Below are 20,534 nucleotides of genomic sequence, written 5' to 3' on the forward strand. Positions count from 1 at the left end.
CTTAGGATCCTGTGTCTTTCTGTTTCTGTTATGCTCATCACAGAATTGTCCTTGCTTGTCATCCCCAAGTCCTTATTCAGCAAGGTCTGCCTTCTCTCTGTCCCAAGGTTAGGGGAGAGACAAGTTGTCGGGTCAATTTCCTTGTTGGATTACAAACAATCCCATCCTTTCTAGTTAGATATTGTGTCAAGTTTAATGAAAAAGCAAGGTCATAAATAAGACAGATTAAACTACTTAAAAATTAAAAAGTCAGGGGAAGAAATATCAATCAGAGAATTTCTTCCCCTTTCCATTTACATAAACCCTAATCACTGTAACAGCTCAAAAAGAAAGTTCACCTCCGACCTTTGCTTTATAATGGAAACTGCCAGAGGTACACCAGGTAAGGAGAGACTACAAATGCTCAAGTTACAAGAAGTTTCTTCTTACTAATGTAGCACTGAACATACCTGGCTAGGCTTTCTATTATTATCTATTTAGTACAAAATTCTAGAGACATGTAAAACCTAAAAGATAATTTGAAAATCACAGAAAATTATTATATCTTATAACTGATCATTTTTTCATAAGTAAAAATTGATGTTTAAGTTATTACTTTATTCTCTTGCCAGAGACATAAACTTAACCACATCTATAATTTAGCATGAATTTATTTTGGTTGTATATTGGAGCATGTACTTCTCAAACCAGGGTTATCTGTATCAAGAGATGATTGAAGCCAGAGGATACATGAATCCAAATAACAAAACTGAGAAAATTTTCTAGAGTGTTTTTTTTTAATTAGGATTTGTAGGAAGTAAAAAGAGGAAAGGAAATGTTTAATGATATGACTGATGAATCAAAGTACTTATTTTGCTGTATGATAAACACAGAATAGGGTATTTAAACTTCATTAATTTTAAAGATTAAAAAACTGGACTTAAAAAAAAAAACTTCCTGTTTGGGGGAGTCAGCTATTCTCCTCTTAGGAGAACTTCTGCTAGTACAAGAATCTAACAATCAGTCATATCTTTATTTTAAATGTATACTTGGAAGATCTGCTACTTATCAGTGCAAGTACATATTTCTCACATAAAATGTTAGGGAAATGAGAGTGACTTCTAATTAGAACATTTCAATTCTAAGCAAATCCTTTTGAGAACCGAATGTTCACTGTTGAATGTCTTGGATTTGAATAAATAATATAACAATAATACAAGAAAAACTTTTACTTCACAAATGTAATCACTGGACAAAATTTTGAATTGTCTAAGGAAGTACTTTACCAAGAAAGTTAAATAAAAAGTTGGAAAAGAGAGAGACTGCTGTAATCAGAGTCTATTGCAGTAGTCTTTCTTCCTTTCATCTTATTCAGAAACTATGAATATATAGTCAATTTCAGAATAATTTTCTTAATTTACATACTGAGAGCTTTAGAAAATATAAAATGACTTAATATGGTACCTTCCATTATAATGATAATCCAAATCCTCAGGCATCCCTACTCAAGAAGAAACTACAGAGAAGGCAATCTGGGGTTCATGCCCAATTTCTTAAGAAAGAAATCCAGATACTTACAAGGCATTGCATGGTATATGCTTGGCCAATATTGTCCACTGTCTCTCTTTAACCATACACGAACTGTCCTGTAGTGAAAGAAAATCTGTGTGTTAAATCACAGTATTTGTTTAATTATGGAAAAATGTTGATAGAAACCAAACTTCTTAATTATATACATAGTTACATTTAACATATCTCTATAAATCTATACATACATATATTGGATGGATACTACAAATTTTATATTTCTTAAAAACTGTGTATTTCGGGCCCTTCTTGGTGGTGCACAGCACAAAGAAGCTTAAGCCACTTTCTCATGAGTTCAATCCCCGACTGCCCCAGAGGAGATCCACATGGCGTGGCAGACCCCTCCTGACCCGCCCACTGCTCCCCTCAGCAGTGTACTTTGTGATCTGCCTGTTCTGCCCTCCTCTCTGTCTCTGGTGAGTCCTCTCACCCTCCACATCTCTGGCCTGTGCCCCAGTTCTGTATGAATAAATAAAATAAATTTTTTAAAAAATTGTATATTTCTTAAAGGCTCATGTGCATTTAAATATGACTCTTTAAATACTACCCTCATGTATATCAATAACGACATGTGTAATAGTAATTGTTTTTGAAATGATTATTTTGTAGTTGTTTGTCTCTCCAAATATACAACCTTCACCTTAGGTTGCTGGGAAGCATTCATCTACTGGGAAACTACTAAGTTTTACTAGTGAAAAAGTATGAAGAAATAAAATAAATATGCAGCATCTCTCACACACACACACACACACGGATTGCATAGTGAGTCCACAGTCTTATTTCTATCATAGACAGGCAATAATAAGCTTGGAGACTCAGATTTCCTCAACTATAGGCCCGTCTATGTGGCCCACCACTGAACAAGGTATTCACGCAGCAAAGGCTATTAATAAAGTTCCAGAGCTACAGGCCAGTAGAGATATAGCAGACTATCTGGGGAGCTCAGGGAGGAGAAACCAAAAACCATAATAAACCAATTAGGGAGCACCAAAAAGTTCTAATCAATAGATTATGACTTTCCTGACATCATCTGCTCAAGTCAGCAAGGCAAATGTAACCAAGAAATAGATGGTCATTGCCTCAGTGACCAGAGGAAGAAACAGACATCAAACCGCGGTGAAAAAGCAGCTTCTGTGACCAGAAAATCATATAGGCCATACTTGTCAGTGCAAACCCTTAAATATCCAAGAGAAACAGCAGACAATCACTGAATATTTTTACATTAGTTCCTACCTAAAGGAACTATGTAAGTCTTCATCCCAGACTAAGCTTTTAATTGCATTGGACTTTTCTCCAGTTGTGAGTGATTCCGCAATGTGAAGTAGCAGGAAAAAGACTAGACTAACTACAGATACAACGGAGTAATGCCATTTCACTGCATAGCCACAAGAGACAACGTAGTGATAAATGACACCGCTACACACACACACACACACACACATACACACACACACACTTCCATTTTTCAAGTCAATTTGCTCAAGTTGGGAGATGGAAAGTACGACAATAAATAATATATAAGAAGTAATGTCATATATTTACTATTCATATATATGCCAATCTTCACGTTAAAAAGTTCTTTTGTAAGATATGCCAGAACAATATTTTAATATGGAAATAATGAATTAAGATAGAAGTGATGTCATGGAAAAAGGGAGAGGAGGAAGCTACAGAAATTAGTCCCTCTACAAGATCAACTATTGTGTTGGCAAGAACTCTCAGAATCACTATTTTGGAATACTACGTCTAGTTAGAAACTTGCAGTATCTAAAGCAGTTCTTGGTGAAGAAAGGGTCTCGTTCATGTCAGTGAACTTCACACTTTGCTAGCAGTCACCATCACATGTGCCACAGTTCCACAGTAGGCAGCTATGAGCACAGTCATACATGTTCCTAAAGTGACTTGTGGTACCAATGTGGGATTCTTACCCTCCCAAAGTTGGGGAGGTATGTTTTGATTTGCCAGATAATCCACTGAGAAACTACAAAAGAAGTTGGCCACCTTTCAACATCCCCTAGGGTTAAAATCTTCCAAGTAACAAAGGTCAAAAGAACTTGAAGAGACGGACAGAGAACGTTCTGCCTCCTATTAAATACAGACATTAAAAGAAATCACTGGCTCAAAAGTCACTAATAACCAGAGAAATGCAAATAAAAAAGCGTCCACCTATTACAATGGCTATTGCCAAAAAAAAAAAAAACAACAACAACAAAAACCCACAAGTATGGAAACTAGACTTTGGTAGTAATCATACTGTAGTATATGCAGATGTTGAATATAAAGCTGTACACAATTTGAAATAGATTGAATCATGAGAAAAAACACTAAATGTTGGTGAGGATAAAAGACAGTCTTTATACAATGTGGGAGACTACAGAAAACAGTATGGTCAATTCCCTGAAAAATTAAAAATAAGATCTAACAATTCCACATCTGGGTATTTATCCAAAGCAGAGGATAAATCTGAACCCCCATGTTCATTGCAGCATGATTTACAACAGCCAATGTAGAGGGGGGAAAAACCTCAGTGTCCATTCAGATAAATAAAATGTGCTATATAAACACAATGGACTATCATTTACCTATTAAAAAATGAAATCTTGTCATTTGGAATAGCATGCATGAACCTCCAGGGCATTGTGCTAAGTGAAATAAATCAGATGGAGAAAGGCAAGTATCTTATGATCTCACCTATGTGTGGAATCCTAGGGGAAAAAAATACATACAACAGAAACAAGGTTTACATTAAAACATAAGAATTCAAATCAACAATCTAACTTTATAGAACCATAAAGAGAAGAGTAAACCATGCCTAAAGTGAGCAGAAGGAAAGAAAGAATAAAGCTGAGAGTTGAAAGAAACAAATATACACTAGGAAAACCAATAGAAATAATCAGAGAACACAAAGTTGTTTCCTTTTTTTTTTTTAAAGATTTATTTATTGATTCGTACAGAACTGGGGTTTACAGGCCAGAGATGCGGAGGGTGAGAGGATTCACCAGAGACAGAGTGAGGAGCAGAACAGGCACATCGATGAAGTACACTGCTGAGGGGAGCAGCGGGCAGGTCAGGAGAGGTCTGCTGCGCCTTGTGGATCTCCTCCGGGGCAGGCGGGGATCGAACTCATGCAGAAGTGGCTTTAGCTTCTGTGTGCTGAGCTTTAACCTGCTGCGCCACCAGGGAGGGCCACAAAGTTGGTTCTTTGAAGAGACCAACAAAATTAATAAACCTTCAGCTAAAGCAATGATGAAAAATAAATAGCTGCAGAAAGTTAAAATACAAAATAAAAATGGGTATATTATTACCTATTTTACAGAGATTTAAAGTATAGGGCCCTCTCTGGTGGTGCAATGGGATTCCACACATAAGCACTGTGAAGCTGTCAGCAGCCAATGCAGCACAAGGCATGGCAGATCTCTCCTGTCTCACCCACCGCTGCGTGGCTCCCCTCAGCCACGGTGTTTCAATCAATCTGCCTGTTCCGCTTCCTTCCCTGTCTCTGGTGATTCCTCTCACTACCCCTATACCTCTGGCCTCTACGCCAGTTCTGTGTGCATAAATAAATAAATAAATCTTTTTTAAAAAGTATAGAAGGCTACTATGAAGTGCTGTAAACCAGCAAATTTGATAGTCTATATTAAATGCACACATTCCCAAACACAAATAATGTGATGAAATTCACTCAAAAATAAAGAAACTCCACAAGACCTGAGCAGATCAAGTAACTGAATGTGTAATAAAAAAAATCCTCAAAAATAAAAGTGCAGGACCAAATGTCTTTACTGAATTCAACAGAACATTTAAAGGAGAATTAACAAAAATCATATTCAAACTTTTAAAAACTAGGAAAAAAGGAAATACTTCCTAACTTAATTCTTTTAATTAAGGTGGTAGTATTTGATACCAAAGTCAAAGACCCACAGTCCTTAAGACTGATTGATTAAAAGAAAAAGTCCTCAACAAAACTCTAGCCAAATCCAACAGTATTTAAAAGTAGTATGCTTTCAGTCCTGCAGACTTTGTCACGGGAATCCAAGGAAGGCTCAACCTAAGAAACTGAAATTAACAGAAAAACATACATTGACATTATCATCTTGCAAACATGCAAAACATTTGACAAAAATCCAAATAAATAACAATCAGAAACTAAGACTAGAAGAAATCTTCTCAAGCTGATAAATGGGTATTATTCAAAAACACAGAGCTAACATATGGTTAAAGTTTGAAAGTTTTTCGCCTAAAATCAAGTAACCAAATTCTCACTATCACAATTCTATTCAACATTACAAATAGAAGACTTAAAGGCATCCAAATTAGAAAAGAAACAAAAATATTACTAAAGCTAATAAAATAAGCAGTAAAACTGTTAGAGACAACACACAAAAATCAGTTGTGTTTCTATACACCAGCAATGAACAATATGAAAAGGAAAATTAAGAAAACAATTCCATTTGTAAATATCATCCAAATGTATAAAATTCCTAGGAATAAAATTAAATAAGGATGTGAAAGACTAACTATGGTAACACTGCTGAAAGAAATCAAAGATATGAGTAAGTGGAAAGACAATTCCACATTCATACATTGGAAACCTTAATATTAACATCACAAAACACGAGCAAAACAATCTAAGGATTCAACATAATCCCTATCCAATTTCATGGCCTTCTCTCTGCAGAAATGGAAATGTCAGACTTCAAAACCACATGGATTTGAATATGAGGCCCAAATAACCACAACATAGTGTAAAAGAAAAACAAAGCTGTACAATTCCCACTTCCTTATTTCAAAATTACTACAAGATACTGTAATCAAAACAATTTAGTATATGCACAAGGACAGACATGTGGACTGACAGAGCAGTACTGAAAGGCAAGGGAAGGCTTAAACATCCATGGCCAAAAATTTTTGGCAAGGATGCCAGGACAATTCAACAGAAAAAGAACTGTTTCTTCAAAGAGTGGTACTGAGTAAACTAGATAACCATATGTGAGGTAATTAATTTGGGCCAAAATCTGATTCAATGTATAAAAATTAACACAGAATGGATCAAAATCTAAAAATTACAATTTAAATTATAAAGTTACTAGATCGAAACATAAGGAAAATATTCATGACCTTGGACTTAACAATGGATTCTTGGATTTGGCACCAATGTACAATGACATAAGTAAAAATAAATTTAGATTCTTAAAAATGAAAAACTTTTGTGCAAGAAGAAATAGCATTAAGAGAGTAAGAGGACAACCTAGAGAACAACTTATCTAATCAGTTTAATGTCCAAATCATGTAAGAAATTCAATTAAAAAAAGAACAAATATGGCCCTCTCTGGTGGCGCAGCGGGTTAAAGCACAACACTAAGAAGCTAAAGCCACTTCCTCATGAGTTGGATCCCCGCCTGCCCCAGAGGAGATCCACATGGCGAGGCAGAACTCTCCTGACCTGACTGCTGCTCCCCTCAGCAGTGTACTTCGTCGATCTGCCTGTTCTGCTCCCCACTCTGTCTCTGGTGAATCCTCTCACCCTCCACATCTCTGGCCTGTACCCCAGATCCAATTGAAGGGTGGACATAGAACTTGAGTTGGTATTTTTTCCAAAGAAAGACAAAAGGCAAAATCACAGAAAAGGATATTCAACATCATTGGTCAATATGGAAATGAAAATCAAAAACATAATGAAAAGCTATTTAACACTTATTAAAATAATTATAGTAGTAATTTCTGGAAACAGAAAATAACAAATAGTTTAGAGGCTATAGAAAAATAGGCGCCCTCCTACATTGCTAAAATGTAACAGTGGTACAGACACTTCAAAACAGTTTGGCGGTTACTCAGTTAAATAAAACCCACCAATTAAACCAAAGTCAAACAATCCACCAATTCCAGTCCTAGAAATGTACTCAGAAGAATTAAAAGCACATTTATGCAAAGACATTTATTCAAATAAATGTCATGTATGTTCACAGCAGCACAATTCACAATAACAAAAGGTGTGAACAACCCAAATGTCTGTCAGTACCAGTTAGATGAGTCAATAAGCAAACTGTAGCAGATGTGTACACACACATACTGAGGAGTACTATGAAGCCATCAAAACGAGTGTAGTACTGATAAATATTAAACTTGGATGAACCTCTAAAAGCACTACATTAAGTAAAAGGGACTAGACCAAAAGGACATGAACTGCATGATTCCTTTTACACAAAATGTCCGGAGTAGGTAAATCCTCAGGAACAGAAAGCAGATTAGAGTTGGCCAAGGTGGAATGGGGAGTGATTATATTGGGCTGTCAGAAAAGTCATGCTGCATTTTTGCATAGAAAACAGAAAAAAATAGACTGTAATTTTTCCAACAACACAATAGTGACAATTATTCTGGGGTGATGAAAAGTTCTAGAACTAGAGAGTGGTGGTGGTGGTTGCACAACGCTGAATGCACTAAAAGCTACTGAATTATATACTTCAAAGTAGATAATCGTATGTTATGTGAATTTCACCAGAGTAAAATTTTTTAAAAAGATAGATCAATACAGTCTTTGCCTGGAGTTGGAACAATCTCTTTCAAGCTTGAGGACAAAAGTTGGTATGCTGGGAATGGCAGGGAGGAAAGCCAGAAGGGCCTGACCTAAGGAACACTGCTAATCTCCTTCAGCACCTTAGATTTGTCTGTAAGATGACTTGATTTTTGACCTTACGCCACTGTTAGATTGGCTGTGTTACCAGAAGCTAAATACATGCTAACTGATCAAGAAGATGAAGGAAAGAAATGTCTTTCCTTAGGGTTTTGCATTAGTCCAACTGTGTGGATGATGATGATCATTCACACAGATGATGATACTGGAAAAGAACCAGATTTAAGAAGGTGGAAGTTCAATTCTGAGCACCCAACTTACAGATGTCTCTGTTTAGCCATTCTTAGTGTAACTGAGAATTATGGTTACCTATTATGTTGAAGCTGTAGATTAATGTGAGGCTCTTGACACAGTGCTTGGCATATGACAAACACTCAATTACTGCCGACAATTTATTGTCACTATCATCCCTGTTGCTTAAAAATACATTAAATAGGCCCTCCCTGGTGGCGCAGCGGGTTAAAGCACAGCACTGAGAATCTAAAGCCGCTTCCGCATAAGTTTGATTCCCGCCCGCCCCGGAGGTGACCACATGGCGTGGCAGACCTCTCCTGACCCGCCCACTGCTCCCCTCAGCAGTGTACCTCGTCGATCTGCCTGTTCTGCTCCCCACTCTGTCCCTGGTGAATTCTCTTACCCTCCACATCTCTGGCCTGTACCCCAGTTTTTTTTTAAAAAAAAAAAAATTAAATAACCATAGCTTGCAGAAGTTCAAGATCCAAATCCTTTCCAACATACTATTTTGTGAACATAGTAAACACCTTAAACCTCAATGTGAGGGACTTCAAAAGCTACAAAGGTGCCCTGTAAATGAGTATCTGCCCCTTTATGCAATTCTTTAACACACAGTGGACACAGGCTACGAGTCAGGCATTGTGTAGGAGCGCCGTGTGACAAACCAGTAAACACATCATGAAAACCATGCAAAATAAAAGCCTACAGTTATTTGATACCTATATGGCCTTGTAGGACAGAATCTAATCCATATGGATATGGGTGGCAAGTTCACAAGTGCCGACTGTTGAGGGGTGACACTTTATCACTGAGTTTCTTTATGGCTTTGGCTATGATCTTTATTTTATCTACCTACTTACAAGTGTGTTTATTATCTCACTAGAATAAAAGCTTCATGAAAGTAAAGAATATTCTTTTCTTACTCTTCACAACATGGCATGAGGCAAACACATGATACATATTTGTCAGTGAATGAAGTAACAGTGCGATGTGGCAAAGGCTCTAGTTGTCTGCACTAGATTTTTCTCTGTCATTCTTAGCATCAGCTATACAGACTGTGTGAGTTGGGCAGAGAACAACGGTCAATAAATGGGAGATTTAAGTGAGACAAGATTTTGGGCTGAGTGTATTTTGTTCACCACCATAAGTGAACAAAAAGAAATCAACAGGGCTTTTGAAGAGATTGTTTGACCAACAAAATGCTAACATGGCCTCTCAATAATCCCACAAGGAAGGATTTGTTAATCTCAGGTTACAGATGAGAGCTCTGAAGCCCTGGGAGGCCTCAGGTTACAAGAAAGCCACTGGCTGGACCCACTTCAGTCTAATTCAGAGGTTGCTCTCTCAGCTACTACACAACGCCGACCTGTTTCCCTAAGGTGGAAAACACAATGAGTTTCGTTTATGACACACTAAGTGTAAAATAACCACAGATCATCTGAGTAGAGGTTATATGTGAGCAAGCTTCTTCTTCTTCTTTTTTTTTTTTAAAGATTCATTTATTTATGCATACAGAACTGGGGTACAGGCCAGAGGTGCAGGAGTGGTGAGAGGCTTCACCAGAGACAGTGGGGAGCAGAAGAGGCAGACCATCAAAGGACACTGCTGAGGGGAGAGTGGGCGGGTCAGGAGAGGTCTGCCATGCCCTGTAGGTCACCTCTGGGGAGGGGATCAAACTCATGCAGAAGTGGCCTTAGCATCTTAGTGCTGTGCTTTAACCACCAGGGAGGGCAGAGCAAGCTTCTTAAGTGAGGATTAGAGGCCAAGGTAGCACCTGTCCTATGTGCACATAGGCTGTTCCACTACTGCACTGGTCCCTGAAGCCATCCATGTGACCTTTCAGATGCTTAAGTTTCAAGGTGAGGTGTGAGACGCAGATACAGAGAGAGACTTATGTGTACACAGATATGTGTGTGTGTGTGTATACATATATTTAAAAAAAAAAACACGTTTATTTCAATGCAATAGTGTATCTAAAATCTCAGAAAAAAAAGGCATGTGCCATACTATATAGGTTTAAGATTTAAAAAAGGCATGTGCCATACTATATAGGTTTAAGATCTAAAAAAATAGTTATGTGTCCCTCAGGGCACAACGGGTCAGGATGCAGCCCCCTCAGTGCTAATTCAGTCCCCACCCAGCCCCGGAGGTGACCCACATGGTGTGGCAGACAGACCTCTCCTGATCTACCCACTGTTACCCTCGGCAGTGTACTTTGTCATTCAGCCTGTTCTGCTCCCCACTCTGTCTCTGGAGAATCTTCTTACCATCCCTGCACCTCTGGCTTGTACCCCAGTTCTGTATACATAAATAAATAAATCTTTTCTTTTAAAAAAAAAAAACAGGTTATTTTAAAAAATAGTTATACAGGTCAAAAAAGTTACACATTATTTACTTTAATTTTAATGACAAGAACAAACATTTCTACAGAAATAACAACCCCCAGAACACTTTCATATGAATTTTATCCTTACAACAGCCCTACCACCTCAGAAACTGAGGAAGCCCTACAACCAAAACTATTCTTTACAGATGAACTCTAAGGTCCACAGAGTTTATGTGATTTATCTGAATTAGGAGTAGATGCAGTTTATTTTAAGATACAATTTACTCTATGTTCACTTCACTATATATACTTTCTTCTTACACGAACAGAGTAAAGACAATTGATAAACTCTCCAATCCAAAGTAAAATATAAATATGTATTTTCTTATGTTCAGGGGAATAATAGCAGTTTAAAAAAAGAAAAGTTACCGCATCCTGAAGATCAAAACTACAGTTTGGATAGCTATAAATTTCCTAGAAAAATGGAAATTTCACTATACAAAGACTATAAGTAACATTATTTTTTTCTGTAAATTACATTTTAAAAGAAACACAACATTCTAACAGTTAAATGAAAGTCTTTTTCCTTGAAAAAAATAAATGAAGGGGCCCTTCCTGGTGGCTCAGTGGGTTAAAGCACAGCACTAAGAAGCTAAAGCCACTTCAGCCTGAGTTCCATCCCCGCCCAAGAGGTGATCCCCATCCGCCCTCTGCCCACCTCAGCAATGTACTTCGTCAGTCAGCCTGTTCTGTTCCCCACTCTGTCTCAGGTGAATCCTCTCACCGTCCCTGTACCTCTGGCCTATACCCCAGCTCTGTATGCATAAATAAATACATCTTTTTAAAACATTCAACTTGAGAGGCCATCTACAGGAGAAAGTGCCCCATTTATCATAATTGGCACCTGCCCCAGTGCCAAGCCCCACACAACATTCAAAATCAGTGTTTACTGTTTGTGGCACATCAAAAGGATCAGTCAAAATTCCCACCCCAAAGTCCCCCCTCCACATCCCCCACCAGGCCACATCAGGAAGTTCTCTGATTGCACCTGAAGAAAGGCAGAAAGGCAGCAAGAGCTGGGCTCTGGGGCTGAAAGCTATACTCCGTGATGCAAGGAATGAACCCTCCAGCCTTCATTTCTGATTCACTAATACCCTAAAGAAGTAAGAAAGGGAATAGTATTCCCAAAATCTGCCTTCCCCATTTTATAGCAGCTGTCTGCCAAGAATGGAATCCAGTGCCTGCCTTAGCTACAACCTGAGCTAGGTAAGGTACGATGATGACCTGATCACTGAAGCCCTCAAACCAGCAGCCTGTGTGATTACACTAAGGCATCTGGACGCAAATGTGCTCCTTTATGAAATCCCCATATTCTAGTTTGTGTTTTATTTTCTTGGTTTGACCTGGCTGATACACATCAGCTGGCAGTAGAGTTTAGTGAGACCTATGTATGCGCACATATATACAAGTGTACACCCAGGTCCAAACTCCCAGTCTGTCTAGGTAAAATGTCACCTTTGTTCTATATTCTAGCATTTATTAAGAGTCCTCTCTTACTATAGGATTAAGGCAACATGAATTTTCCAAAACTATTAAAATCTAGATAATTAGGAATTCTGCCCTAAACTGCTCTTAAACACCCTCAATCACTCGTTTTATTTTTTTTTATTTTATAAATACATTTTTACATTTCTTCATTTTGTACATTTTTTCATCTCAGTTGTAATTCCTGTGGACTTCCCAACACCACTTCACCCATGTGCCATCACCGTAGTGCCAGTTTTGATCTTGTTCCCTTCTTCTCCCCTATAGAATGTCTCTGGTTTATAGTTGTTAGTTGATGTTCTTTTTTACTTTATTACAATTACTATACATATGTAAGTATGTATGTATGTATGTATTCCACCCCACCCCCCCCCACCCCGATCCCTTATACTCTTGCTATGAGTAAAATCATCCAGTATTTGTCTTTTTCTTTCTGGCTTATTTCACTAAGTATGATCTTTTCCAATTCCATCCACATTGCCACAAATGGCATGAATTTATTTTTTTGATTGCTGAGTAATATTCCATTGTGTATATATATACTACATCTTCTTGATCCAGTCTTCTATTTTTGGGCATTTGGGTTGATTCCACATCTTCCCTATTGTAAATAAGGCAGCAATAAATATGGGGGTGCAGGTGTCCTTTTGAATTATTGTTTTTGTGTCCTTTGGGTAGATACCTAGGAGTGGGATTGCTGGATCATATGGAAGCTCCATGTTTAGCAGTTTGAGAAACCTCCACAGAGCTTTCCATAGTGGTGGTGCCAGTTTGCATTCCCACCAGCAGTGCAGGAGAGTTCCTTTTTCTCCACATCCTTGCCAACATTTGTTGTTGCTGGATGTTTTAATATGTGCCAGTCTCACTGGTGTGAGGTGGTATCTCATTGTGGTTTTGATTTGTATTTTCCCTTATTACAAGTGATGCTGAACATGTTTTCATATGGCTGTTGACAGTCTTTGGAGAATTGTCTTTGTAGCTCTTCTGGCCATTTTTTGATGGGGTTGTTCACTTTATCACTTGCTTTATTAAATGTATTCAAAATTTAGTAAATATCTGCTAGGTACCAGTACATGAAATGTACTGGAACCACAAAGACAAACAAGTACAACCTCCATTCATTCTCAGCAGCTCACAGCCATTGGGGAAGCAGGTCAGATACAATACCACAGGGAAAAAGCTATGGTCAGGAGCCCTTCCAGTTCCAGCAACATGCTGGGGCATCTCACTGTGGTAGTGGAAGCCGAATGGAGTGATATCAGAGAAAGCCTACCAGAGATGATGGTTTCTTAAATGTAGGACGAGAGGCATTTGCCAGAATAAAGAGAAAGAGGGAGTAGGAGCACGTCTCTGACAGGGAGGTCAGAACATGGAGAGCCAAGGTGGGAAAGACGAGAAACAAGCCTAGCTAGGAGGCAGGCATGAGGCTACCAAGAGCTCTGAACACCCCGATGGAGGCTAGACTTTACTTTGAAGATGATAGGAGTCACTGGAGGATAAGTAGCCAGGCACAAAATCAAACTTTATGTGTTCATTGGGGGCAAATCTGAAAGAAGCTTGATAACTCTCAGATAACCAATATGGAACATGTGGGCAGGAAAGCAAAAAGGGATAGTCCTAAAAGAGAGAAGAGGAAAGATGTTATGAATTTAGGAAGTAAAAGCATCTGGACTTAGAAACTGACTGGATGTGGGGAACTGCATGAGTGATGGTCCATTCACCCATGAGTGATTTCTGTGGCTGCAATGTGGACCTCATCTTCAATATGCGGAGTCTGGGAACAATACAGTTAAGGTTGTCGAGGAGTGAACTGCCTACCTGGAGTCCAGGGGTGAGATCTGAGCATAGAATGAAGATCTGGGAGTCACCAGAACAGAAATAATGGCTAAGTCACTGGTAAGTGAGAAGAGAGACAAAAAACAAGCCTGAATCATACCAACAGTTATGAGAAGCAAAATGTGAAAAACAACTTCCTGAGGTCACCACCAAGAAGTGGCAGAAAAATCCTTTACTTCATAGATACAGCATGAGTCCTAATTTGGGGTTGAGAAAATAAGGTCATTATAAACACAGCGAGGAACTGGACCAAATTTGCAATGAAACGTGCCCATGATAAAAACAAACAAACAAAAAAATCAATCTATATAGGTCACTTTCTTGAGAGAAGAGGGAAGATTGGAGGTGGTGACAAACAGTATACCACAGGTTGCTAAGCTACTGAATAAAATAAGACGGGGCGTCTACCCATGTTGAAATCTAGGCTTTTAAAAATGTGCCCTAGAATGATGCAACCTTCATTAGTTACCATAGCAATGAGCTTCATTTCCCAGGGGACAATTGTTATTTTTGCCACCACTGAAATAACTGGGGAGGAAGGGGAAGTAGAGACTTTTACGTTGTTTTGAAGACCCTGAATTTTCAGGGGCTATTTGTCTAAAAGATCACACCCTACAACCTCAGTACAAACAGAAGGCAGGCAGCCCCTACGAATCTACTAACTAATAGAGAAACTTTGTGCAGTGGGATGTCAGTCAAAAAGTCTTATTGTAGTTTTAACAATGAATTGTTTAAAGAGGGGAAATGCCTCTCATGCAAATAATATTTGTAAAATTCTTAGAAAACATACCTGAAAGATTTTTTTAAGGCCTATTTCTCTATAAGAGAAGAACAAAGTGTCAGGTTCTCACATGCATTCAGATCCCATGGAGTAAATAAACTAAGCCCAATTTTCTATAAAACACTGTGGATCTTTGTATCGAAGATCTCTTCACAAAGAGATAGAGGTCACTATGTGGAGTGAATTAAGCCAGCCAGGGATTTGAAGCAAGAGGCTCAAGCTGGGCAGAGTCCAATTTCTAGATGATTCTGCCAAGCAATTCAATTGCAAGCATTAACCACCTGCTAATCAGACACAAACTTTGCTGAATCATAGACACCTGGCTTTTTATCCCTCAGAACTATAACAACCTAGTATTCAGTAGCTAAAGAAGAGGTATCGCTGTTTTATATTTCACCACCTTGTGCTTTTAATGTCATTCCTGCTTTAAAAACCTTCATAATTGTCATTCTGGTCATCTACAGTCACGTGCTTCAACAGGGGTGGTTATCACAACCATCTCCCCTCTTCAGCACTAGGCAGTCATTCCTGGGGCATTTCTTTCATACCTATGAGAGCCTTCACAAGTTAGATTTTTTTTTTTAAATAGTCAGCCATAATTTACTGTAAATAAATGAAAACTACAGGAGAGAAAATCAATCTTTACTAAGAATTTGTTTTTGTGACCATTTAAGTAAGTATATCTTCAAATAATCTCATTATTATTTTTTAAAAACTCAAATCAATCAATATGCTCTATTTAAATTAAAATTAATACGTTGTAACAACTTAAAAAAGCTGCATTTTATCTATTTCTCTTTTCCTAATTTTTTTGAAAATGTCTTTTTAGATTTTCCTTTTTATATTTATTTCTTTTTATATGGTTGTATAATTTAATCATTTATCATTTTTGTATGGTGCTTGATTTCTACCCTCAGGTGTAATCCATGTAAAATTCCTACCATCAAATCATCTGTGCACCATCACCATAATCTCTTGTGTTCTTTCTTTCCCGTCTTTGATCCCTCTCCTTCCCTGTCCCCTGTGGTATATCTTGGATCTACAGTTTGCCTGCTAGCTTTGTCTTTTTTTCCCCTAGCCCTTTGTTTAGTTTTCCTGTATTCCTCCTACAAGTAAAGGCAGCAACTATTTTTTTCTTTTTCCTTCTGACTTATTTCACTGAGCACAATCCCTTCCAACTCCATCCCTACTGCTGTGAATGGTGCTTTAATCTTTTTTGAACACAGAGTAATATTTCAGTGTGTGTATATACACCACATCTTATTGATCCAGTCATTTGTTTGGGGGAATTTAGGTTGTTTCCATATCTTAGCAATAATCACAGGAGTACAGTTTTCCTTTGAAATTAATGTTTTTGTGTTCTTTGGGTAGATCCCTAGGAGTGGAATTGCTGGGTCATGCAGTAGCTCAATTTTTAGTAGTTTGAGAAGCCTCCAACAGGTTTCCATAGTGGTTGGACCAGATTGTGTTCCCACCAGCACACTTTTTTTCATTGAGCTAATATTAATTTACAATATTGGATATGATTCAGAGGTATAGGATCACACCCTTTAGGTGTGGTTACATCACCACACCCACTACCAAGGCCCTGAGAGTTCTCCACCATCGTCCAGACCAATTAGAATTTCAGGAGTCAAAGCAAGTGGCAATATGGTCACTGTTTTGTAAAACTATAGAATAAAGTCTCAAAATGAGGTTAAATAGTTCCATATGACAAGGAAAAAATATAAAGCCAAATAACATGCATGGACATTACCAGTAGGTGGCAAGAAAAGACACCTCCACAGACCTAAATTTCTGAGTAGTTTTATTACTAATAAGCAATTTCCTGTATTTACAAAGTTTCCTTGCATTCTAGATTTGTTTTGTGTACATGTACATTTTTGTTCTATATTGTTTGCTGGTGATTTAACTCTTAGTAGTTAATATTTAAGCATAGCTTCCTATCCCTGCACAGTTGTTAGTCTGGGAGTTCCCACTCACTCCCTCTCACACTGTTACCCGAAAGTCTGTTCTCCCATATTAGCATAAACTGTGGGGATACCCCAGGCAAAATTAATCAGCACTAGTTAGCAAGTGCATCCCTCCATTCGATGATAAATTCCTTAAGTACTTTAAGATGCTTTATCTTTGAACATTTTTATGGTTTACCTAATACCTAAAATATCTTATTTTTAATGCATACAGTACTTAGCATAGAAGAGGTACTTGAAGAAAAGGGTTAGAAAATAAAGAAAAAGGAATGGAAAAATAACAGACAAAAGATAAGAGAAAAATGAACATATTCCCAGTGTGATAGCGAGTAGTGACCCATACAGAAGCACTGGGAATGTACCAGAAGATCAGAGAGGCTGACACAGTCTCTGGTTATTAGCATTAGCAATGCCATCTGCTCCTCAGTTAGAGTTCTTCACAGCTAAAAGACACATGAGTGCAAGCCCTGAACTGTCACTTGTCTGAGCAATTCAACAACACAAGAGTGTTCATCAGTATCACCCACTAGAAGAAATATGGATGGAATCATCAGTGGAACAATATATGTTCAAGTATTGTTCTTAAATGCAGCAGGAGGTCACAGTCCATGTCACATGACTCATCACCACAATCGTACAGTCTGCTACAGTGGCAAGGAACCTGATAAATGTTCAACAGAGATGTAGTGAAATGGCCAACTGAGAGAGCAGTGATTCAGAGGATGCCCTGACTGCCAAGCTCTGACTCTGTAGAGAGATGAACTGCTCTCTTCCAGGGTAGCCAAATGGAGCAAGAAGGCCAAGAGTTTTACACCTTAGAAGTGCAGCAGCGCTTTGGTGAGGGCAGAAGGGGTAACTATTGTTTCACTGCCATGCAGATTCCATTGGGAAACTGACAGTGGTGATGGTTCAGCAACACTTAGAGTATAGTTAGCATCAGTGAAATGATTTATAATGGTTTAAATGACCAATTTTGTCACATTTATTTCATCATCTTAAAAACATTTTAAATAAAAAATAATCAGCATGCCCTCCCTGGTGGCGCCATGAGTTAAAGCACAGCACTAAGAAGCTACTTCAGCCTGAGTTCAATCCCCAGCCCCGGAGGTGACCACATGGCGTGGCAGACCTCTCCTGACCCTCCCACTGCTCCCCTCAGCAGTGTACTTTGTCAGTCTGCCTGTTTTGCTCCCCACTCTGTCTCTGGTGAATCCCCTCACCGCCCCTCCACCTCCGGCCTATACCTCAGTTCTGTATGCATAATAAATAAATCTTAAAAAAAAAAAAAGCAGCAGGAGGATTCAACAAAACTAGTGCTCAGTGTTGCCTAAGGTGCAGTAATTATAAGATGGGCAGGACAGATTGGCCCTGGGACAGACAAAAAGGGCATCTGGCTTGCCAATGAGACTCTCTTGCCTACCCCAGCAGGGTGAAGCAGTAGGGGACCCATCCAGCACTGAACTCTTGAACTTAGGTTTGGAAGAATTAGATTTGCTAGTCTCTGAAAAAAAGGAACAAAGGAACCATATGTAAGTTGGTCTGGTCACCTAATGAAAAGAGATTTTTCCAAAAACTAGTTTGGCAGTAGTGAGCAACTTGGATTAGACAGGGAAAAAAAATTAAAAACTTCAAAAAGAGTTGAGCATCTATTATGGTGGTCAATGTGTTAGAATAAAGTAGGGGGGGGGGGGAGAAGGGAAGAATGATCCAAATCCCAGGTAGGTGTCTAAGAAGCAATCAGGATAAGGAGAAAACCACCAGTGGGGGCTACATATCCAGTCTAGAGCACTACACCGATGATGAAGACAAAAGGCGACAGATGCTGTTTGGCTTATGTTGATTTTTAAAAACCAGGAAAGGCTTCACGAAGTCAAATCACTTTTTCAATAGTGAGAAATTATACTGATTTCCAGCAGTGCAACAGAATAGATATTTCCAGTTAAAATAACCAAAATGTTAGGTAAAAATTAGTAGAATTTACAGACTATATTAGAACTTTAATTTTCTTCTTCTTTTTTTTCTTTTTCTTTTTTTTTTTGACATGTATTTATTGGGCCCTCCCTGGTGGCACAAGGGGTTAAAGTACCACATTCAGCTCTCTGAAGCCACTGAAGCACCAATTTCATCACAGCCAGGGAGCTGACCCACACATGGCGCGGCAGACCTCTCCTGACCCACCCACTGCTACCTTCAGCAATGTACTTTGTCAGTCTTCCTGTTCTGCTCCCCACTCTGTCTCTGGTGAATCCTCTCACCCACCACACATCTGGCCTGTACCCCAGTTCTGTATGCACATAAATAAATCTTTAAAAAAAATGTATTTATTTATGCATACAAGAGCTGGGGTATAGGCCAGAAGTGGGAGTGGGGAGGGTGAGAGGATTCACTAGAGACAAAATAGGGAGCAGGACAGACAGACCAACTGAAATACACCACTGATGGGAGCAGCAGATGATGAGACAGGAGAAGTCTGCTGCGCCATGTGTGTTAGCTCCTTGGCTGGGGATCAGCATTGGCAGCTGAGAGCTTCACAGTGCAGAGACTTAATCCCCTGTGCTACCAGGGAGGCCCTAATTTTCTCCTTAAGGCCTAATATTTTAATATGCTGTCAACTTATTTGAAAGTGAGGGTTCGGCTGATCCCCAAAACTCTGAGTAATAAAGGAGGTGTTTATCAGTTTTTAACTCTTAAGATTTTAACCTGGAGAGTCTCTTTTGAATCCTAGTGATATTCCATTTCAATGCCACATAAGACTAGGAACAAAAGATTTAGGACCAGATCAACTTAGGGAATCTAAATAAGAGGCCCTAATTAAAGTGGGATCTGACCTCTTCACAAAGCCTGTATAAAAAATAAGTCTCCCATGTTGAAATGGAACTGCAAGAAAGCTTGTTCTCAGGGCCCTCCCTGGTGGTGCAGTGGGTTGGAGTGCAGCACAGTAAAGCTGTCCATGGCCACTTCAGTACGAGTTTGATCCCCCTCTCTGGAGGTGATCCACATGGCACACCAGACCTCTCCTGATTCGCCCGCTGCTCCCCTCAGCAGTGTACTTTGTCCATCTGCCTGTTCTGCTCCCCACTCTATCGCTGGTGAATTCTCTCTCTACTCCTGTACCCCTGGCCTGTACCCCATTTCTGTATGCATAAATAAATAAAAAAATTTTAAAAAGAAAGCTTGTTCTGATAAAAGGAAAAAAAAAACTTTAATGAGCCTGTCCCCACAAGTTAACACTCATAAAAGATTCTGTACACACTTAATTTTATTGTGGGAGTTGAAAAGGATCAGGTGGAGAATTTAAAGTGATCCTATATTTATAATGTCCTTTGTTAAACACCAGAAGCAAAAGTAAATCTAGTCGTATAGAGGACTACAATTTCAGGGAGACCTTTAAAAAGTCTCACTTGATGAGGCCCTCCCTGGTGGCGCAGCGGGTTAAAGCACAGCACTGAGAGGCTAGAGCCACTTCCGCATGAGTTCGATTCCCGCCTGCCCCGGAGGAAACCACATGGCATGGCAGACATCTCCTGACCTGCCCGCTGCTCCCCTCAGCAGTGTACTTCGTCGATCTGCCTGTTCTGCTCCTCACTCTGTCTCTGGTGAATCCTCACTGGGAATGTACCAGAAGATCAGAGAGGCTGACAC

At 39.0% G+C, this 20,534-nt stretch overlaps 1 protein-coding gene across 1 annotated transcript in view; it reads right to left on the reverse strand.

Annotated features, from left to right (window-relative positions):
- Positions 1-20,534, reverse strand: part of WDFY2 (WD repeat and FYVE domain containing 2) — a 164,885-nt gene that overhangs the window by 85,237 nt on the left and 59,114 nt on the right. Inside the window, exon 2 of the mRNA XM_004680236.2 lies at positions 1,558-1,625. Coding sequence (XP_004680293.1) covers positions 1,558-1,625 — 68 coding nt within the window. The remainder of the gene's footprint in view (positions 1-1,557; positions 1,626-20,534) is intronic.

The sequence above is a fragment of the Condylura cristata genome, unplaced genomic scaffold (genome assembly GCF_000260355.1).
Source record: "Condylura cristata isolate star-nosed mole 26May11 unplaced genomic scaffold, ConCri1.0 scaffold00010, whole genome shotgun sequence".
Lineage (NCBI taxonomy): Eukaryota > Metazoa > Chordata > Mammalia > Eulipotyphla > Talpidae > Condylura > Condylura cristata.